The 23385-nt window shown below is 39.7% G+C and overlaps 1 protein-coding gene across 4 annotated transcripts in view; it reads right to left on the bottom strand.

The window, feature by feature from the left end:
* The window catches only part of cep290 (centrosomal protein 290), a 107939-nt gene that overhangs the window by 30857 nt on the left and 53697 nt on the right, over positions 1 to 23385 (bottom strand). For 3 of the 4 annotated variants that reach the window (XM_052030642.1, XM_052030638.1, XM_052030639.1), the window contains 13 exons: positions 22522 to 22673; positions 20421 to 20532; positions 17831 to 18286; positions 16614 to 16778; positions 15758 to 15865; positions 14520 to 14654; positions 11582 to 11851; positions 10484 to 10591; positions 9428 to 9627; positions 6285 to 6498; positions 5459 to 5596; positions 4956 to 5177; positions 1355 to 1486 (listed from right to left, as the gene is read on the bottom strand). In XM_052030642.1, coding sequence (XP_051886602.1) covers positions 1355 to 1486; positions 4956 to 5177; positions 5459 to 5596; positions 6285 to 6498; positions 9428 to 9627; positions 10484 to 10591; positions 11582 to 11851; positions 14520 to 14654; positions 15758 to 15865; positions 16614 to 16778; positions 17831 to 18286; positions 20421 to 20532; positions 22522 to 22673 — 2412 coding nt within the window. The remainder of the gene's footprint in view (positions 1 to 1354; positions 1487 to 4955; positions 5178 to 5458; positions 5597 to 6284; positions 6499 to 9427; positions 9628 to 10483; positions 10592 to 11581; positions 11852 to 14519; positions 14655 to 15757; positions 15866 to 16613; positions 16779 to 17830; positions 18287 to 20420; positions 20533 to 22521; positions 22674 to 23385) is intronic. The other variant, XM_052030640.1, reaches the window with a different exon arrangement.

Raw genomic sequence — 23385 nt, 5'->3', positions numbered from 1 at the left:
TTATTTACCTACCAATAATGGTGAATGTGGTGACCTCACTGTTAACTTTCCCATAGTATCTGAGCAATAATTGAGTCTAATCCTAACTTCTGGGTAAATTGCTTGTTGCAAATTAGCATGACCAGAAATGATAATTAAAAAAAAAGTCACCTTACAATACCTGGGTGCCATCCAGAGGAAGAAAACTTTTTTTTAAACAATCTCTGTTTGTAAATTTGACTCAGTGAACACAGTCCTAAACAGGAAGTTAATAGGAACTGCAGTAGAAGTACATTAATTTTTGTTGATTGTGTATCCATAGTAGACCGGCTGAGAGCTACTATGGCAACCTGGCTTAAGGCCATTGGTCCCTTACAGGAGTCAATCAAATTATAATCCAGTGAAAGCAGTTTGAAAGCATATTAACATCACTCAAAGTAGGTTTGTATTGTAGGCAAAAAAATGGGTAAAAGAAGAAAGAGTGGAAAATGTTACTACAGAGGGGCTCATCATTATTTTTGATGTTTTATGTAGTGCTTTTAATGTAACAGCATGTCCCAATACATTTCACTGGAGAATTGTCAAACAACATTTGACATCCAATAAAAAAACATTGTAAAGTAACTCCTTGGTAACCAAGTGAGTTTGTTCAGGTTTTGATTTTTTCTGATGAGATTTTCACCCCTTCACTGCCTGCATTTTGTCTTTCGATCCAGCCTTTACACGGGGTTCTATCCGCTCTCTCAGGTTGACATAACAGATTGAAAGGCACTACTTCAAAGGAAACTAGGGTCATTTCTCAATTGTCCTGACCTACAATAACCCCTCAAGCAATATCTCTATTACAGCATCTATCAAATTTCTGTTTGTGGGAAAACTAAATTGCAAAAATGAGTACACTTAAAAAAATACTTAATTATCTGAACAGTTTCCAGATGTGCTGAGATGCTGAAAGGTGCTTTGCAAACCCAAGTATTTTTTTAATTTTAAAAACAAACATTACACAAAACTATTTGGATTTTTATTTTTGATTAAGACAGTGAAAAAGTAAAAACTGAATTATCTGATCTTTAGAAACAACTGTGACATTTCTGTAATAAAGGATAAAAAACATACATTTTTCTTCTTTTAGTACAAATCAGCAAGTTTGCAATATAGCACATTATCACAATAAAGCAAGTCTAAGCTCCATTTATCCCAAAGGAAATTTGTTCTGGTCAAAATCCTATAAAATTGCAGTTACTCTGCTTAAACCCAGTCTGGATTATAAGGATATTAAACAAAAGAAATCATTCATTTATTTTGCAAATTAACATTTAGTTTTTTGGTGTTAAATGGTAGACCACAACACCATTCTGTGGCTATGGAACCATACCTTGTCTTCCTTCAAAACTTTTCTTTCAATTTGCTCAGAAGCCACCTTCTTGTCTAGTTCGCACTCCAGTCTTTTAATCTTTTTCTGGAGTTCATCTATTACGGTCTGTTTATTGTCAGCTTCTGTCTTGTTCTGAAATATGACAAAGTGGTTTGAAGTTTGATAATCCAGCAGTCTTTCTACATAAAGATTTTCACATTCACAGAATGTGTGTTGATGGTTGCACAGACTTTTACATCATGCTTATTCATGTAATATTTTCTTGCTTTGTCGAGTTTGTCGTTGTTATTATAAAAACTTTGAACAAAGGCACTGGTTGTTCAACTCGTCAAAGCAAACAGGCTGCGACACACAGCTGTAATCAAATCTTATTTCCTTTAGCCTTGGTTTGGAGATATGCTTTTGTATGAACCAGGTATGTCCCATTCAATTTTGCTACGTCAACATCACAACGTTCTTGTAGACTATGGCCAGTAGGTTTCTCAAGTCTCTTTCCTCATTCTTATCCCGGTTAAGGCAAGTGTATTATTACCAATAGAAGGATATTCTTGGATGAGATACAAAGAAGGTTCCCTGCATTGATTTCTGGGGGGAGAAAACAGTTCTAAGAGCAGAAATTGGGAAAAATAGGTCCAGAAGAACCAGGGAAGTTGGGGTGCGGGGAAATTTGATTTAAAGGAATAACATTCTTAAAGGGCTATCTGAAATTATGGAAGCACAGGTTCAGGGATGAAGATAGCCACTTAAATATCAATGAAGAGAAATTATCTTTGGAATTTATCATCTCAAGAGGTATGATTAGTAAATTTGTTGATGACATGTAAGTTGGAGGTGTTGTGGACAGTGAGGAAGGTTGTCTAAGGCTGCAGCAAGACACAAATCAGATGGAACGTTTTAAGTCGAAAATTGAGTTTATTGTCTACTTGTTTAAGGTGAGTTGACAGATGGAAGGTAGGGCAGGTCGTAGGCAGATGGAGTTTAAACCAGATAAGTACAAAGCGATGCAGTTTGGGAAGTCAAGTAGAGTTGGACATATAGAGTAAATGGCAGGGAACTAAAGAATGTTGATGAACAAAGGGATCTTAGGGTTCAAGTCCATAGTTCCCAAAGTGTGGCAACACAAGTCGACAGGATCATAAGGGTGGTATATGGCATGTTTGCCTTCATAGGTGGAGGCAGAGAATAGAAAAATTGGGATATTATATTGGAACTTCACACAACACTGGTTAGACTGCACTTGGAGTACTGTGTACAGTTCTGGCCACTGCACTATGGGAGGGATGTGATTGCACTGGAGAGAGTGCAGAGGAAATTCACCAGGATGTTGTCTGGATTGAAGAACTTTAGTTATGGGGAGAGACTGGATAGGCTGGGTTTGTTTTCTCTGGAACAAAGGAGGCCGAGAGGTTATGTGATAGAGGTGTATAAAATTGTAGGAGGCATAGATAGGGTAGTTAATCAGAATCTTTTTCCCATGGTTGGGCTATGAAAAACAAGAGGACATAGGTTTGTGTGAGGGAGGAGGTTTAAAGGATATTTGAGAGATAAGTTTTTGTTTTACACACACACACATGCACATAGTGTGGTTGTTATCTAGAAATCACTGCCAGAGGATGTGGTGGAGTCAGATACATTCACTGTGTTTAAGAGACATTTAAGATAACAGACACTCTTTGATACAGTTTAAGGTAATTCACAGGACCCATATGTCAAAAGATAAGCTAGCCCGTTTTTACCACCATATAAATCCTATATGTGACAGATGTAAATCGAATATGCCTTCTTTGACACATATGTTTTGGTCCTGTCCTCTTTTGGAAAAATATTGGAAAGACATTTTTAACATTATCTCAACTGTACTGAATATTGATTTACAACCTCACCCTATCACTGCAATTTTTGGATTACCAAGGATAGTCTGGCCATTTATCTGCTTCCGCTTACTGTACGATTGCCTTTGTTACATTAATGGCCAAACGATCCATTTTGCTTAAATGGAAGGATCCAATACCCCCTACTACTTTTCAATGGTCTTCTCAAACTATATCATGTTTAAACTTGGAAAAAATTAGGAGTGGTACTGTTGATCCTTCGCTTAAATCTGAAGATATTTGGAGTCCATTTATTCAATACTTTCACATGATGTAGATCCCTTTTCAATCACTTTCCAATTCAGAGGAACGGAGTTGACGACCTTGCTCTGCTTCTATTGAGAAATTTCAGTCCAGCTTTTTTTTGTTTCTTTTGTTTTTTCTTTTGAAATTTTTCGGTTTAGTTTGGTTTGATATATTTATAATTTTTCTTAATGATTTAGGATTTTTTTTCTTTTATATACATAATAAATCTTCTTCTTTCCTTTCTTTTATATTATATTCATTTACTAAGAGATCGTGGGATCTACAGATTTCTATATTTTATTGCTCTCTATGACTAGTTATGCTATGATTGGTCTCCTAAAAAGAAAAAAAAGAGAAAAAAAAGATAAGATATCTTTATTGGTCACATGTACATCGAAACACACAGTGAAATGCATCTTTTGCATAAAGTGTTCTGCGGGCAGCCCGCAAGTGTGGCCACGCTTCCGGCGCCAACGTAGCATGCCCACAACTACCTAACCCGCATGTCTTTGGAATGTAGGAGGAAACTGGGGACAAATACTTAAATACGGAAGGCACCTAATGTGGGGAACTGGGATTAGTGTAGCTGGGCAAAAGGGTGGGTACGGATGTGTGGCCAAAGGGCCTGTTTCTGTGCTGTACAACTCTATGACATTTAGAGGGCAGGCACAGTGGTGTAGCGGTTAGTGTAATGCTATTACAGCGCCAGCAACCCAGGTTCAATTCCGGCTACTGTCTGTGAGGAGTTTGTATGTTCTCCCCATGTCTGTGTGGGTTTCCTCCGTGTGCTCCAGTTTCCTCTCACATTCCAAAGACGTACGGGTTAGGAAGTTGTGGGCATACTAAGTTGGTGCCGGAAGCGTGGCGACACTTGCAGGCTGCCCCCAGAACACTCTATGCAAAAGGTGCATTTCACTGTGTGTTTCGATGTACATGAGACTAATAAAGATATCTTATCCAGAGAGAAGGCTTGCAAGGTTTGCCAAGATGCTTTACAACCTATAAATACTTATTAAGTGTATTGTTGTAGTACAGGAAACTTGGCATCCAATTTGCACACAAGTAGCATGGTGATAATGTCCAAATTATCTGACCCGAAACGTCAACTGTTTATTTCCCTCCGTAGATGCTGCCTGACCTGCTGAGTTCCTCCAGCATTTTGTGTGTCTTGCTTCGTGCTACTGGCTGTGGGTTAAATTTTGCTTGGAACATCACTGATCCTTTGTTTCTTTGAAATATTGTCACGGGATCTGATACAACCCAATCGAGAGAGCAGAGGAGGTCTCAACTTAATATTTGACCTGAAAGACACCACTATTAATGGTAGTAGTACTTCCTTAGCATGGCACTGGAAAGCCAGCCTAGATTTTGATGCTCAGTTCTTTGGAGTGGGATTTGAACCCACAATCTTTGGATTCTGAAGCACAGCTGTTAGCAAATGAACCACAGTTAACGGGATATAAGAAACATACTAAAATTGGCACCTGCATGCTGCTGGACAGCCTGTTAATTTTTTTCCTCAGTTCCCCATTCTCTTTCTCCAACTCTTCTTTTTCCGTTTGCAGCCTATTCAGAACTCGTTGCTTTTTGTGAAGCTCTCCGTTTAAAGTATCTATTTCAGCCGCTGTGGCTGCCTCCTTACTTTTGCATGATTTCATGTTCTCTTTGGTTGCTGCAAGTTGCTCAGTTAGCTCTTCTACACGTGCCTAAAAATAGTATAAAACACAAAAAAGAAATTTTAAGCTCAAGGTAAGCCTGTTGCGAGCAGCGAAACTAATATGGAGTTGGAGACAAAAGCATTGATGACACTTGGTAAATTGGTTTATTATTGTCACATGTACTGAGGTACAGTGGAAAAACTTTGCTTTGCATGCTGTCCATACAGATCATTTCATCACAGCAACATCAGTGCATTGAGGCAGCACAAGAGAAAGCAATAATAGAATGTAGAATGAAGCGATATTGGCTTCAATTATGAAAGGCTTACCCTCAGTTCTTTAGTATGCTTGTCAACAATCTGCTGAACATTGAGCTGCCCCTCTTTTTGTGCAGCCTGGTATATAATTTGCTGTTCTGCATGAGAAGTCATCTCAGCTCGAAGGTCCAACAATGCTTTGCTCAGAGCCTGTAAAGGTATAAAACGGGAATCAGAAAATAAAACTAGTTTCCAATAAGAGCATTAGAATTTTGGGTGTCCTCAAAATGTTTTACCGCTGGATGGCTTTAAAGACCAAGTTCCTTAATTGCCTCATACAAAGGGAATGCTGTGGACAGTAGCAGGTCGTACTATAACAGGTTCTGGTCATGAAAAACTTCCACAATTGCTAACAGCTAAACTTCCTCTAAAACATGTGGAACTTGTATATCAGTAATTATTGAACAGCACAAAATAGTGCAGTGCTTAATACATTTTAAGCTGCACATTTGTGATTGATCTCCATGGTAATGGGATATGTTTAATATTGTTTATCCAATGCAGGCAGATGTGTGGGATAAGGGAAAACGATGAGTGATTGAACTGTATTAGCCAAGGCAGGAAATAACACCAATTTGCACTCCACAATAAAAGAGCTTTCAATTCCAGGTAAGTTTATACAGAGAAGACTATGGGACACGGGTTTGATCTCAACAGAGAATGTGCTCTTAGTATCATTTTTTTACCATCACCTTAAGTGGGGTGGCCTATTTTTAGGAGACTAAAATTGGAATTTCACCCCAAAGCAAAGTAGTTTGTTAAATGGCTATTTCCAACCAGGTAACACAGTAACAAAATCCAAACCAACACTTTGCTCATCACATTTTATAATATCTACCTTTTGCTGTTTCTCCTTTAAGGCAAGTTGACCTTTTAGCCTCTCCACTAAGTTCTTCATGGTGGTGGTGGGTGCTCTTGTATTCGCCTGCTTCTGGGCTTCCAGCTCAGTTTGCAGGTACTGCACCTCTTTTGCCAGCTCCAAATTGCTGCTCCTCAGTTTATTTACTTCATTTTGGAGCTCCTTTAGCTCAGCAGCATGCTTCTCTTCAAGCCTTGAAATAAAAGATTAAAGTGATGTTTGATGGCACAGTGTCTGTCTACACTCTATTCAGAAACAGCTTCTTCCCCTCCGCCATCATTATTCCTTTTTTTTTGCACTATTTATTTATTTTGTAATCTATAGTAATTTTTTTGTCTACTGCTGCCTCAAAACAACAACTTTCATGTTTTCTAAATCAGGTTCAATTTCCTGGGAGTGAACATCACCGATAGCCTATCCTGGTCAAATCACATAGATGCCACAGCCAAGAAAGCTCACCAGTGCCTCTACTTCCTCAGGATGCTAAAGAAATTTGGTATGTCCCCTTTGACACTCACCAACTTTTATCAATGCACCATAGAAAGCATCCTATCTGGATGCATCATGGCTTGGTACGGCAATTGCCCTGCCCAGGAACGCAAGAAACTGCAGAGAGTTGTGGACACAGCCCAGCATGTCATGGAAACCAGCCTCCCCTCCTTGGACTCTTTCTTTACCTCTTGCTGCCTTGGCGAAGCAGCCAGCATAATCAAAGACCCTACCCACCCGGGTCATTCTCTCTTCTCTCCTCTTCTGTCAGGTAGAAGATACAGGAACCTGAGGGCACGTACCACCAGGCTTAAGGACAGCTTCTATCCCACTGTGATAAGATTATTGAATGGTTTCCTTATACGATGAGATGGACTCTGACCTCACGATCTACCTTGTTGTGACCTTGCACCTTATTGCACTGCACTTTCTCTGTAGCTGTGACACTTTACTCTGTACTGTTATTGTTTTTACCTGTACTACCTCAATGCACTCTGTACTAATGCAACTGCACTGTGTAATGAATTGACCTGTACGATCGGTATGCAAGACAAGTTTTTCACTGTTCCTCGGTACAAGTGACGATAATAAATCAATACCAATACCAGTGATAATAAATCTGATTCTGATTCCAAAGTCTGTCATGTGAAGAGATTACCACGTGAACAGAGAAAATGATCACAATGTACTTTGAGCCTTCTGGGGGAACGAAGAAGTAATATCCCCTCTGACTTTTGGAAATTGCTGGGCCATGACTGCTCAAAGTGGAGGTCTGTACAGAAGCCCTGCAGAAATGATGGAAAGGGCACACCACCTCATCTACCCAGCTGCCCATCCTGCTCCATCTATGGCTGAGCCTACAATTCCCACATTGGCAGAACTCATAAAACTAGAGCAATCTGCGTTGGGTCTCACCGAAATAGAAGAGGCTGCACAGGGAGCACCGGATGCAATAAATGACACCCTCAGATTCACAGGTGAAGTATGAAAAACACTATGATGCTGGAGGAACTCAGCAGGCCAGGCAGCATCCGTGGAGAAAAGCAAGCAGTCAACGTTTTGGGTCAAGACCTTTCTTCAGGACTGAAGATAGGAAAAGGGGAAGCCTAATATATAGGAGGTGAAGTGCTACCTCACAGGTGAAGTGCTGCTTCACCTCGAAGGACTGTCTAGGGTCCTGAATGATGGTGAGGGAGGAGGTGTAGGGGCAGGAGTAACACTTTGCACGGTTACAGGGAAAAGTGCCAGGAGGGTGATTGGTGGGGAGGGACAAGTGGACAAGGGAGTCACGGAGAGAGTGATCCCTGCGGAAAGCAGAGAGAGGGGGCGAAGGGGAAGATGTGCCTGGATAAGGAGGTTTTTTGCCTGTAATTCCAATTGGATTTGATATTTATATCTATAGTTTGAGATTCTTCTAAAAGTGGAAATACCTTGCCCACACCCATCCCTTTCAACCCAATCAACCCCATTCCTAAATCTTAAAGACAACTATTCAGCCATCTCAATTTATAGGAAAAATGCCCAAGTTTGATCTGTTTTTCTCCTGATTGGTATCTTCCTCATAAATCTTTTTGGTACCTTTCCATTGTCTTCTTTCCAAGCTATGGAAACCAAAATTGTGCATTATCTTCTCAGTATGATTTATGCAATATTAATATGAATTTTCTTTCAATTCAATTTTTCTAAAATAAATCCAGGAGCTTTAACTGCATTTTTATGACCACCTTAAACCACAGATAATAATTTGTAAACTTGTACTACAAGATTGTTTTGCTTCTCTAACTTATGTAGACTCATGTATTTGAAGGAGCTGGTGACTAATTAAACTTACTCGTGGATTTGAGGAGGAATTAGTTCCAAATCTATTACAGTCAGAAGATTGACGGCAATAATAATAAGTTTCATCTGCAGGATTGGTGACGATTCACAACCAGTGTGCTGCTTATGAATTGCTGGCACAGTATGTGGGCAATTGCCAATTACGTGCAAAAGAAAAGCCAGTAAAGGTGAGTGCTAGACACAAGAGATTCTGCAGATGCTGGAATCTGGAGCAATGCACAAAAAGTGCTGGAGGAGCTCAGCAGGTCGGGCAGCATCCATGGAGAGAAATAAACAGTCGACGTTTTGGGCCGAGACCCTTCATCAGGACTGGAAAGGAAAAGGGCTAAGTAGGAATCATCACCTGGGGAAATTATGTAGGTTAGCGGCGTGATCCTGAAGCAGGAGGGGACTGCAAGCAGCTGCACATACAATTTTAACAATGAAGACATGACAACATTTATAGCTAGGCTGTTCAAGGGGAACGTCAGGGAGCCCTTCTTCATTCAAATGGCACTGGAAATTTGTTGAGGCTGGAGGCAATGGGAATAGTGAAAACTGAGGTTGTTTGGTCAGGTTACGAGGAATGTGGAGGAAAAGACTCAAGGAGCTGAACCCATGTAATTCCTATGTTCACATGCACAGTACTTGCATTCCCATAACCTACTACCTCAGCTCCACACTTGTAGTGTCTAAAGAACTTGCAATACAGAAACACAAATCTCTACTCTGGCTCCACACCAATAGAATGATACTTTAAATTATTTTTAAAGCAAAATAAGTTACAAAATGGCATAAACAAGCCAAGAGCTTACCTTGCTTTCTCAGTCTCACTTTCCGTCATTTTCAGCTGTGTAATATCTTTCTGTTTCTCTAGCTCTGTGGTTGCTGCTTTCAATTTGTCCACAAGTGTCGTCAGTGAGTGGTCCTGCTCGGCTACCGTCTGTTCCAGTTCTGCCAGGCGGACCAGATGCTTGGATGTCGGAACAGGAAGGGACGGTTTCTTCATCAGCTCCTGTTTCAAAAACATGTTATTGCTTCAGTACCTAGGAGCCCAAATCTCCATGCCCCACAATTTTCAGGGTGCATGTCCAAAATGTTAGTACCGACTTCCCTCCACAGTTGCTGCCTGCCTGGCTAAGTCTGCAATATTTTTTGTTTTGTGTTGCAATATCTGCAGTCTCAACATTCCTTTTCCCACTTAGAATAGGGTATTTTCATCAATTAGATTCATCACTAGTGTGGTCCGATAGACTTGTACTGCAAGTTCTTCCAATGCTAACTTTCAAAATTTAGTTGGTTAAATGATGTAGGTTCACCTAATTGCTCCTAATTAGAAGAGGAATGATGATAGAGGCATATTCACTGATAACAACCTTCAGCATCTACATGCTGAGGCTGCCACCAACCACTGTAACCATTCACTACGAACAGCACAAGGTGTATACTTATACTTTAAACACCCACCTCTCTGAGCCAGTTTATGGTCATTTGTCCTAATATCTTTGTATGTGATTTAGCGTCAAGTTTTCTTTTGTAATGCTCCTATGAAGCACCATGGCAAGTTTTACTGTTTTAAAGGTGTCATGTCAATATAATCTCTTGCTAATTTCTAGAAAACATTGTTAATTTTGTGTTTTTGCTTAAAATATTAAAATGTAACTGAAAACTGAGCACAGATTTTTATTTTAAGAAAAGCCCATTAGGCAAGTCTTAGAAGAATGTAACCTCAAAATTAAACTACACCAAAATGAAAATAAATTGCATATTTTTTTTAAAAATAGCAGCTAACAAAACTATTGACACAAAAATCTGATCATTAAGTTACCAACAAAATGAAATGAAGAGAATAAGTTTAAAAAAGAATTAACCGCTGCAGCTTCTTTGAATTTATTTAAGGATGCATCTGCATATGAATCCAATTTAAGATGCAAAGCTTTAAGATCCTCTTCATGTTTCTTTGCAATTTCTTCTTGGTCCTGTTAAATGCAAAAAAAAAATCTTAAGTGCTCTATACAGCTTGATTACATTGTAATTTTAGATTCTCAAATAATTAAAGTTTGAACAGGCAACATAGAACTTCTGAATATTTCCTGCTGTCTTTCATATTCAGCAGAGAACTTTAAATCAAATGAAACTATTCTGCCCATTTCCTTATTTTTGCCAGAGAAATCTAGAACTAAGCTCAATGCCCCATTCACTCCCTACCATAGCACAGTACAGCACTGGAACAGGCCTAACTAATCCCTTCTGCCTACACAGTGTCCATATCCCTCCATTCTCTGCACATTCATGTGCCTCTATCATATCTGCCTCCACCCCCACCCCTGGCAGTGCATTCCAGGCACCCACCAGTCTCTGTGCAAAAAAACTTGTCACGCACATCTCCTTTGGACTTGTCCCCTCTCACCTTAAATGTATACCTTATAGAGTTAGACATTTTGACCCTGGGAAAAAGATACCGGCTCTCTATCTATGCCTTATAGACTTCTATGAGGTCTCTCCTCAGCTTCTGCCACTCAAATCAAATTCTTGAACCACCTCAGATCAATTTCTGCTTCAAATAGTTACCCACATTTTCCCCTAAAAAAAGCTGCAATAATCCCTTTCTTAATTGCTCTCAGTCAGAAAGTATTCTGTGATCTAAGAAAATGTTTGTTAATAGTGATAATTTCAAAATTAATGGTTCTTTCTCACTCCCTCACAAACCAGAGGAGATTGCCTGCCTTCCTTCATCATTCATACCTTGGATGTCAGTGTCACTGGCAAGGTTAACAATTATCCCTAAATGCCTTTGAGAAGACAGTGATTTGTTACCTTCTTGAATCACTGCAGTCTGTATGTTGAACGTACTCCCACAATGCTGCTAGGTAGGGAGTCCAGAATCGAGCACTTAGCGTTTCCTGAGACTGCAAAAACTACAACAAAAATGCAAATTCTCTCTTACACTCCAATGTAATTTCACTAACCTGATGAGCTCTTGTCAACAACCGTTGGTATTTTTGTAGGACTTCCTCCTTCTGATCTAATCTAGCCTGCAGGTTCGTGATAGTCTGATGAGCCACTTTCAGAGCCTTCCTGCTTTCTCCATCAAGCTCTGTCTTAGTACTTAAGTCTGCTAACATCTTCTCTCGATGAGCTGTAGCAGGGAGACGCAGTCGTAACTCATTTATAACTTGGTCCCTGGACAGCACATTCTGTTCAGCCTTCCACAGTGATGCTTCCTTCTCTTTAAGTTTCTGTGAAGAAAAATTTGTGCCTGTAATTTCAAAATCTATTGAACATAATACTATTTAAGATCTGTTAATCAAAGTGCAAAATTTCTTCCAAAAATATATTCCAACAGAATTCCAAAGATGAATAAAGTTCATAACTTTGAAACATTGCAAGACCCAATTTAGAGTAAGATATTAATTACCTAACAAGCTTTTCCAATGCCACTACTTTATCAGAGGACATAGTTTCTTCTATCAGGTGAATTCTACTCCATTTCTTAATTTTGTTTGTTTTTTCTGTTCCTTTCTATCCTGTTTCCAACTGAACTAATGCAAAGCACATGTAGGTGTACAAGGATGTCAGAACTTTTGTGAAAGTGGAAAGGAAGGGCAAGGTTTGGGATACAAAGTACATGTATGTGAGGCTTGACAGATGGCAGAAGTTTATTAACAAACTATTTAAATTTCTCACAGAGAAATACTGCAGCATAAATCACCAGAATACAAATTGTATTCTGTTGAAAGTATCCTATCTGGTTGCATCATGGTCTGGTACAGCAATTCCAATGTGCAGGAATGCAAGAAGCTGCAGAAAGTAGCTCAATACATCATGGGTACATCCCTGCCCACCATTGGTAGTATCTACAGGAGGCGCTGCCTCAAGAAGGCAACGTCTATCATCAAAGATCCCCACCATCCGGGCCATACCATCTTTTCACAGCCACCATCGGGCAAGAGGTACAGAAGCCTAAAGTCCCACACCACCAGGTTCAGGAACAGCTACTTCCCTTCAACCATCTGATTCTTGAACCAAACGGTACAACCCTAATCACTACAGTTTAGCAGCACTATGATCACTTTGCACTAAAATGGAATTTTTTTTTAATTCTAATTGTGTTCTTTCTTGTATAATTGTGTACAATTTATGGTTTTCTTGTGAATGCTGCTTATATGATGCTTTGTGCTGCTATATGATGCTGCTGCAAGTAAGCTTTTCATTGCACCTGTGTACTTGTGCACATGACAATAAACTCGACTTTGACTTTGTGCCATAATATAAAATTTGATCTATAATTATAGTATGATCATATTATTCTCATGTTGCTTTTATTTGGTCAACTATTGGTATGGGTATCACCCCTGTCTATCTTTCCTTCATCACCACTTTGATGTCCTGAGATAGACCACTCTCAATAACATTTTAGAGGGCTGAGCATTACTATACAGTAACCATAAATGGATTCTTTCACTTCTAAAGCAATGCCCTGTACTCTGCCTCAACCTTGTCAGTCTGAATTTTTTTGCATTCAGTTTCCTTATTTCAAGATTTGGCCTTTCAGCTTCCCTCACAACCTCACATGTACCAAGCTCCACAAGTAAAAGATTGTTCGAACTCTAACACTCACATCCTGTATCAGGTTAAAGACCATACATCAATCACCGCTATCCTTACTGATCTCTTTCACAACCTACAAAATATTCTTGTCTCTAAATGTCTTTGTGTACTTGCCTTGTCCTACTTAGTGTCCACTGTGGTTCAGATCATATTCTCACCTTTTCGTTGGAGGATTCCAGGTGTTAAGTTCCAATTTCAGATTTGAATACAAAGGTCTAGGCTGATTCTTCCAAGGAAAAGCAGTGTTAATGAGATGCTGTCTTTGAATGAGATATCAAACCAAGACTCTTTCTGCTTCCTCAGGGAGCTATATCATGGGATCTTTTACTATTTTAAAGAGAAGGGAAGTTTTCCCTAGTATTCTGGCCAATATTTACCCCTGAACCGAAGATACTAGAATAGACTTTTTGGAAACTGTCACATTGCTTACATAGAACATAGAATAGTACAGCACTATACAGGCCCTTCGGCCCACAATGTTGTGCCAATCTTTAAACCTCGCCTAAGACTATCTAACCCCTTCCTCCCCAATATCCCTCTATTTTAAATTCCTCCACCTGCCTACCTAGTAATCTCTTGAATTTGACCAATGTACCTGCCTCCACCACCGCCCCAGGCAGTGCATTCCACGCCCCAACCACTCTCTGGGTAAAAAACCTTCCTCTGATATCTCCCTTGAACTTCCCACCCATTACTTTAAAGCCATGCCTTCTTGTATTGAGCATTGGTGCCCTGGGAAAGAGGTGCTGGCTGTCCACTCTATCTATTCCTCTTAATATTTTGTACACCTCTATCATGTTTCCTCTCATCCTCCTTCTCTCCAAAGAAGAAAGCCCTAGCTCCCTTAGTCTCTCCTTATAATGCAGACTCTCAAAATATAGACTCTCTAAAATTGTGGGGATTTTCTGCACAGAGTTTGACTGCCATATCTCCAACCTTGCAACAATTCAAAAGTACTTCATTACCTGTGTTAGGGGTGTTTTGAAATGGACGTGGAAGGCACAATAAATGGAAGTGTTTCTTGTTACCTTTGCAAACTCCCTTTCCCAAGTCCTACTCCTTATTTTGTTTTCACTCTAACTCATCCTCTTTTTCTCCCTTTTTTTGTGCAGTTTTCACTGTGGTGGAACTGCAAGCACAAAGGCACATCCTATCACTCCATGACATAGCACATAACTGTTCCAAATTACTGCATGCTACAGTTGCAATCCACTGTTTTTCTAAAATGATAAAATGCTGTATGCTTTATTAATGTTTTTAATAAGATAAACTATTAATTTGAACCCTTTCCTTTACCTCTTCCAGAGTCCTGCAAGTTGCTTGGGTTTCGAGAATTGTGTGGACATGCTCTCTGATCTTTTGTAAAGCCACATTAAGTTGCTCTGGAAGTGGCTTGTTGGGGTCCGGGATGGAACCAGTAGCTTCCTCAAACTGTAGGAAATGGTGTATATATCAGTACAGTAAAACTCTAAAACCGTTAAATATTACAGTCACATTTTACATATTAGTTTCTGCCAAAGAAAGAATAATTGTCAGAGGTTGTTCTCCCCTTAGCAGAAAATGCAGCAAAGTTCTTGTTCAGTTCAATCTATCGAGCATTATAGAAAAGAAAGAAAACACTGAGACATGCAAACTTTCTTAGCTGAGCAGAGGCTGGAAGGTCCAGTCAACTGGCCAATACCATCTGCATTCAAAATTTTGAAGGATTTTGATGAAATAGGAAATTCTGGTTCCACTTACAGCAGTGTTGGTAACTGGGGGGCCACAGGTTTGTTAAGTGGCAAAATAAACTTTAAAAAAATCATACATGGGATGTGGTCATCACTGGCAAGCCAGCATTTATTGTTCAATCCTACTTTCCCTTGAAAAGATGGTAGGGATCTGCATCTTTGAACTGCCTCAGTCCCTGTGGTGAATATGCTGCTTGGTAAGGAATTCAAGAATTCTGGGGAATCAGTTGCCATGGGATATTCAGTGTCTGACTTGCTCTTAGCATTTTTTGCTTGTCCTCAGTATTAGTGACCTCCCTTCTTTCCACCTAAAATATAGGTGGAAATATAATATAGGGACTTGGCAATGGTAATTCTGTTGAAGGAGAGATAGACCACTTCTTGCTGGAGGTGAACACTAACTCCTACGTGTGTGGAGTGTATGTTACCTACCAACTAAGAGCCCAAGCTCAAGGTGTCCAAGCGTAGCAGCATAAAGGAGATGTGGAGAACTTCTTTACCCATAATCAAGAAAGAACGACCTGAAACAATGGTGCAAGCACGCTTCAAAGGGATTTGGACTTTTATATACTTGAAAACAGGGCTACGGGAAAAGATGAACGTTACAAGTTGGATAACTCTGCCAAAAAACTGCCAGAAGCTAGGAATAATAGCTGTATGATTTTTTGATTCACCCTGGCTGGGACACAGCTAGAAGATACATTAAAATGTTAAATCCCCTCACAAAGAATAAGTTGACATGATTATTTGATTTGTTACTTATTATGAGAGTGAACACGCATTGTCCATAAGACTAAGATTCACCTTCAGAGCTGCATTCAGTACTTCATTACTTTGATGCTCGTACATATCCAACTGACGTTGTAATTCTAACTCTCTGTGATCCCATGCCAACAACCGCTCTTCATGAAACTGTAGGAAAAATATCCAATTATATAAGAAAGTGAGTTGTCAATTTATGGAACAAACTTCCAAGGGAGATGGTGAAGGTAAAAATACTGATACAGTCAAATAAAATTAGACAGATTTTTTTTAACCATATATTATTATATGAATAATTTTATGACCAGAATATCCCAAGTCTCATAAATTGAGGAGGACCAGCTTGGCTTTGGACCAAAGGATCCCAACACTCTCCACCACTTGGTTTACTTGCATAATGTACGAGCTTGTTGTAGAATAACTGAAGTAGATTGATTGTGATGAATCATGAACCACACAATTACCTTTGTATCATCTAGAGGAATAGATAGAGTAGACAGCTAGCAAACACCAATGTTCAATACAAGCGGGTATGGCTTTAAAGTAACGGGTGGGAAGTTCAAGGGAGATATCAGAGGAAGGTTTTTTACCCAGAGAGTGGTTGGGGCGTGGAATGTGCTGCCTGGGATAATAGTGGAGGCAGGAACATTGGTCAGATTCAAGAAATTGCTAGGTAAGCATATGGAGGAATTTAAAATAGAGGGATATGTGGGAGGAAGGGGTTAGACAGTCTTAGGTGAGGTTTAAAGGTCGGCACAACATTGTGGGCCGAAGGGCCTGTATTGTGCTGTACTGTTCTATGATTCTAACTATCAGGATGGGAGAAGGCATATTAAATGGACCTTGGCCTTTCTTGTATCTCTGACTTCTTACATTTGTCAAAGACTGATATATTCACCTTGTTTTGCTGAACCGTCTCTTCCTCTAAATCACTGATGGTACGTTCCTGCTCAGTTATTATATTATTTAAGTATTTTATTTCTTCCTTTTGCTTACTAAGGCACCGATTCATCCTGAGGTCTTGGAGACGGAGTTCTTCCATCTTACTGTGCCATTCTGTTACCTACAGAATGGAAAGTGAGTGAGCAGCACAAAAGGATTCCAAAAATAAATTGGTAACATTAAATGCAAAACCAAAAATTAGAAAATATCACCAGAAACGCATGCGTATAAACATCAGCCAATTTTCAAATTCAATTTTAGAATATTGTGTATAGTAACAAACATAAATAAATTTATTCAGTTATCTGCAATCTGTGTAACTTCTGGTCTACAGGATCTTAACTGCACTTTGGGTAACCTTTTTCAGCTATAAATTTCATCCTTCAAATATGGTTTTGGTTAAACTTCTCAAACTGAAACCCACCTACCATGGTGCCTTTGTCTAGCACCTCCCAGCACCATTGTGTAGGGAAACAACGTCATTGCTATACAGGGTGCTGCAATTTTTGCATCTATCTGTAAATCTATAAAGTTATAGGATGTAGAACAAAACGTATAGAATGTATGAACTTAAAGTTAAAACTATGAAGTTAAATCTATTCCCTGTTCTCCAACTTTGCGTCATCAAAATCTACACATCCTCTGACACCCCGTGCACAATGTTGTGGAAGAAAAACATCGTATAATGAAGGCTGCATAGGGTGACCCCGCATTTTGGCAATGATCCCCTCTCAGTACGGTATCTGAATACTGGACTGCTGTCAGTAACTGGGATGTAATTCTTATGACGAACCACCAATTCTTCTGGAAAAACCATCACTCTTTTATTGGGAGACTTTGCTACAATTATGCATCTGAATTCCACTGGCCATAAATCCATTGAATCAATTTGAAAAGTCTTGTTTGACGTGGAACACTTGACGCAAACCATGCCAATTAGTTGCATTGTCTCCAAATCACAGGCTGACGTATTGAAGTCATTACTTACTTTCTGTATTAAAAGTCTTGCAACTAGCATTCTCTTATTAATGGTAAAATTACTTCCTGTCACACTTCAACATAAATTGTGCTGTCAACAAGCAATGAAATAAGGTCAGTTGTTCATTATAGACATAAAGAAACCAACATCATCACTTTGCTAACCAGGTCATTCATACAGTCAAACCTTCCAACCTTTTGTGCTCCCTTTGCATCCTTTAGTGTTCTTATCAATTCCTCCAATCCCTTCAGCTTCAGTTCCAGTTCCAATGCCTTGTCCTCTGCTGCTGCCCTCTTCTCTTGGGCAAGCTTAACATCCTGCATGATCTTCAGTTTATCGTTCTGCAACTGTATCATGGTTTTTGAGAACTTCTCCTGCTGTGCAAGAGGCAAGGCTCCACTGAACTGCCGGCGCAAGGACTGGATGGTTTGCCGCAGGTGTTTGGCCTTGTTTCTGCCTTCCATTCGGGCGTAGTAAAGGGCCTGCTCCCGCTCATCCAGTTTCTGCGTCAGCCTCAGGTTACAGGCCTCCATCTTCTGCAGTTTGCTTCCGAAGGCCTCCAGCTTCCCAACGGCAGTGGTCTCACTTATCTGCAACGCAACTATGTGTTGGTGCAATGTTGCAATGAGAGCTTTCTCATCAGACTGTGCCTGAAAATGAAGCAGACATGATGTTTATACAACATATGGTCATAGTGGACCTGATGGGTTTAGCAATTTTTGTATGTCAGGTTTGATGCCCAGCTGGCTAATGATGTTAGAACACAAGAACATAAGAAATAGGAGCAGGAGTAGGCCGTCTGGGCCGTCGAGCCTGCTCCGCCATTCAATAAGATCATGGCTGATCTGGCCGTGGACTCAGATCCTTTTCCCCATAACCCTTAATTCCCCTACTATGCAAAAATCTAACTAACTGTGTCTTAAATATATTTGCTGAGGTAGCCTCCACTGCTTCCCTGGGCAGAGAATTCCACAGATTCACTACTCTCTGGGAAAAGCAGTTCCTCCTCACCTCCATCCTAAATGTACTCCCTCAAATCTTAAGATTTTTTTTATTCACATGTACATCAAAACACAAAGTGAAATGCATCTTTTTGCATACAGTATTCTGCGGGCAGCCAGCAAGTATTGCTACTCTTCCAGTGCCAACGTAGCATGCCCACAACTTCCTAACCCGTATTATTTGGAATGTGGGAGGAAACCAGAGCACCCAGAAGGAACCCGCGAAGACATGGGGAGAACGTACAAACTCCTTACAGACAGTGGTGGGAATTAAACTCCGATCGCTGGTGCTGTAATAGCGTTACACTAACTGCTACACTACCGTGCCGCCCTGCTACGAGGCCATGTCCCCTAGTTCTAGTCTCACCTACCAGTGGAAACAACTTTCCTGCCTATATCTTATCTATACCTTTCATAATTTTATATATTCTATAAGATCCCCTCTCATTCTTCTGATTTCCAGCGAGTATAGTCCCAGGCAACTCAATCTCTCCTCACAGGCTAACCCCCCTCATTCCTGGAATCCACCCGGTGAACCTCCTTTGCTCTGCCTCCAAAGCCAGTATATCTTTTTTCAAGTAAGGAGACCAGAACTGTCAATTGATATGCTAGAATCAGTTAGTAGGTAAAGCACTGTGGAGAAAGACAGTTCACTTCTCATGTTGACGACATACGAACATACAAAATAAAAGGAGTAGGCCATTCAGCCCTCGTACCTGTTCTACTATTCAATTAAATCATGGCTGATTGTTCCCTCAGTGCTACTTTCCAGTGATGACTGTTCATCCTTGAATTTCCTTAATATTTAAAACCTACCACATTAAGGATGCAGGACCCTTTACAAATTTCAAAAGTGAAGTGAAAAGACCCAGAAACAGTGAGTCGTGTTTCACTCCAGAAAAAGAAACACTATTTTCTATTGTGTAACTGTGGAAAAAACAATACAAGCTACTGAATTTTGAAGCATGTATACTTTATCCTTGTCTAGTTTCATTAGTTTATCATTTACATGAAGCCTTTAATGGAAGTGGCCAAAATCCTGTATACAGGAAATAGTTAATGTAAAGAAACTTTAAAAAGATAATGGATCGAAATTGTAGATGTGATTATTAATAACTCATTCGAGAATCATAGCTCAGAGCGGGTGGCCATTTGGCCCATTATGTTTATTCTAGTTATTCTGGCAATTCCCTGTCCAATTCTTTAGAATATCACTACTGAATCTGCTGGCAGCACCATTTCTAGATTGCAAGAACATGCTACATTTTTTTTTTAACAAAAGCCCACATTTAGTATTTGGATATGTTTTAAAATAATGTTTTTTTGAGATATCAAAAAATACATAAATCTAGTTATTTTGATGGCTAAAAATTGTGTTTGTTTCATGGGAGGAGTTTTCATATACAAAACGGCTTGTGCCTTTTGCTGTTCAGTGAATTTGAAGCATTATTCAAACACTGCTCGTTCTGCATTTTTGTAAAACTATACAGATATAATTTCCAACTGTAAACTTTTGAAATAAATCATTGTAAAAATGCCACTTCTGGAATTGACTCAAATTTTATATTCACTAGAAATCAAGCTAGCAAGGGAGAGAAAACAGAGTACTCTGAGAAATATTTCCATGCACAAAATAAACTCAAAAGTTATTTGCTCTTGAAGATCTGCAGCAACCACATGAAATATTAATACAAGGCTGATGAGCTACTTTGTCACTGTGCTTTTCTTAATGATTCACTGTACCTTTTTCTAACAAGAAGTGGAATGCAAAATGTGTCCAAACCTGGTAATCTAGCACTTGCTTTCTGAGGCTCTCAACCTCCTTCTCCCTAGACTGTTGGCGGGCTTCTAAAGCTGCGACCTGCATTTTGGCTACATCAGAAACATCTCTCAACCTGAGGAAAAAGGAAATTCCATGAATGCAGTTTAACATTTTATATAAAATATATTATTTAGTGCAATTTAAAGCTGCATTTGCTCCAGGTGGTTCCTTTAAGTACATGAGGTTTCTCAGTTAATTCAAGTCAACTGAATAGATCCTGAGATTAATAAGACAAGATAAGATATCTTTATTAGTCACATGTACATTGAAACACAGAGAAATGCATCTTTTGCATAGTGTTCTGGGGGCAGCCCGCTTCCGGCACCAACATAGCATGCCCACAACTTCCTAACCTGTACGTCTTTTGGAATGTGGGAGGAAACTGGAGCACCCGGAGGAAACCCACGCAGACACGGGGAGAACGTACAAACTCCTTACAGACAGTGGCAGGAATTGAAACCGGGTCGCTGGCGCTGTAAAGCGTTACGCTAACTGTTGCACTACCATGCCTGTCAGAAGAATGCAATGTCACAAGAAACTGGTGGGAAACCTCTGTCTTTTAAACAGTTTATCCTCCTATAGATTTCACCCCATCCTCCTGATTCTGGCCTTCTATGTATGCTTTCTCCTTTCATCCACATTGTCCGTCACTATGCCTCACATCCCTGCACTTTATAACATCCAATTCCTTCAGGAAGCACCTCCTTATGTGTCATCTCTTTGACCATGCATTTGGTTACCCAATCTAAAAGTTCACTCTTTCGGTGTTACTCACTAAAAAATAATTATGCCTATGTGATTATCTTCCTGAATTAAAAAGTACTAGTAGTTTTGATTGCTAAAATTTAAATAATATATTAAAAGGGTAGAATTGCTGTACTCAGTGTCATTGACAGTAAAATGAAGCAGCTTAATGATACTTATTGGACCTAATTGCATTATCTGTGGCCTATACTAGAAACTCTGCACTTCCAGATTCTTTATGATTCTTAAACATACCATGTTTATTTTTATGCAATCAAGGTAATGGATGGTGAGTAAATTGAATGGGGTGGGTACGGGGGTGGAAGACTTTACAAGATGAATCCGAGTATAAAGCCCTTGTTAAGGCACAGTATTCTCATTGGCATAACTCTGCCTCTGGAGCTCTGTAGGGCATGGGAGGACATTTTGAAGTTTTATTAAAAGAATTTTGGGATTGGGATTGGAATTGGAATAGGAATTGGTATTGGTTTATTATTGTCACATGTACCGAAGTACAGTGAAAAGCTTTTGTTTGCGTGTCATCCAGACAGATCATGCCATACATAAATACATCGAGGGAATAAAAAGAAAAACAAATGCAGAATATAGTGTTCCACCTACAGAGAGAGTGACTCTGTCTTTACCTCTCGTCTTGGTGAAGCAGCCAGCATAGTCAAAGACCCCATCCACCCGGGTCATTCTCTCTTGTCTCCTCTTCCATCGGGTACAAAATACAGGAACCTGAAGACACGTACCACCAGACTTAAGGACAGCTTCTACCCCACTGTGATAAGACTATTGAATGGTTCCCTTATACAATGAGATGGACTATGACCTCACGATGTACCTGACCTTGCACCCTATTGCACTGCACTTTCTCTGTAGCTGTGACACTTTACTCTGTACTGTTATTGTTTTTACCTGCACTACATCAATGCACTCTGTACTAACTCAATGTAACTGCACTGTGTAATGACTTGATCTGTACGATCGGTTTGTAACACGAGCTTTTCACTGTACCTCGGTACAAGTGACAATAATAAACCAATACCAATACCAGGTAAACAAATAAAGTATAAGGGCCACGACAAGGTAGATTGGGAGATCGAAAGTTCAGGCATTAAACCAAAGGCAGAATACGTGGTGTTAACTCAACCATGATCTCATGGAATAAAGCAACAGTTTTAAGGAGCTAAAAGACCTATACTGTTGCTATGAGAGAGAGAATGTTGAAAAAGCAGTTACAAACAGAACAGTAATGACCAAAATACATCTTGCATCAAAATGACATGTTCATTATTGTGCACCGTTAACGTACTTGGACACTTCAATTTTTAATTCGGATTCACTTTTCTCCAGCTCCATGATGCGTCTTCGATCCATGTCACTCACTGCTTTGCTCACACTGCTTGCCAACTCATCTCGCAGGTCCTGTTCAACTTTCTGAGCCTCCAGATTTATTTTGGTTACCTGGAAATGGAGAGACAAAAACTAGAAAAGATTAACAAAAGGAATAAAATATTGCAAAATGGACGGATGGATTAAAAAGCACACATTCCACATAACCCCACTCTCTGAATGGAAGTGTTAACATATAACCTAATGGAAGTGATCTGTGATCATGCTTCATGATTGAAACACATTATTTTCCAATGAGATCACAATATCATAGATGATTTTCAATTTCCAATTATAAGGACTTGCAATTGTACAGCTCAGGATGTCCCACAGCAACTTAGAGCTAATACCTATCCTTCTGAAATGTACTTGCTGTTGTGATGTTGGGATAATGGCAGCCATTTTGTGCACAGTGAAGTCCATGGCCGGTTCCATTTTAGACTCTGGCTTTGTTATATGCTTCAGCCAGAGCACAAGCAACAACTCCTCCTTAATCCAAATAGTGCTACGAGAACCCTTATATTGCCTTGAAAGTGCAGTTGGAACCTAGCTTTAACGGTATTCTGACATTACATTGCTGTAGGCACAAAAATTGCCTTTTCAGTGTGGTGTGAACTTAGAGAACCTGATTCTTTTCTGAGCTCCTGGACCTTGATTCAAGAGCAGCAATGCAAATGGTTGACAACCGACTTCCTTTTCAATTTGAGTGCTTGAACAGAAAGGTTCAGGGTGTCCAGAAAAAACTGCAAAATGTAACACCTCAAAAGTAGTTGCCATACCATAG

This window comes from Pristis pectinata, chromosome 15 (genome assembly GCF_009764475.1).
Source record: "Pristis pectinata isolate sPriPec2 chromosome 15, sPriPec2.1.pri, whole genome shotgun sequence".
Taxonomy (NCBI): domain Eukaryota; kingdom Metazoa; phylum Chordata; class Chondrichthyes; order Rhinopristiformes; family Pristidae; genus Pristis; species Pristis pectinata.
This window is presented reverse-complemented; position numbering and strand designations above follow the sequence as displayed.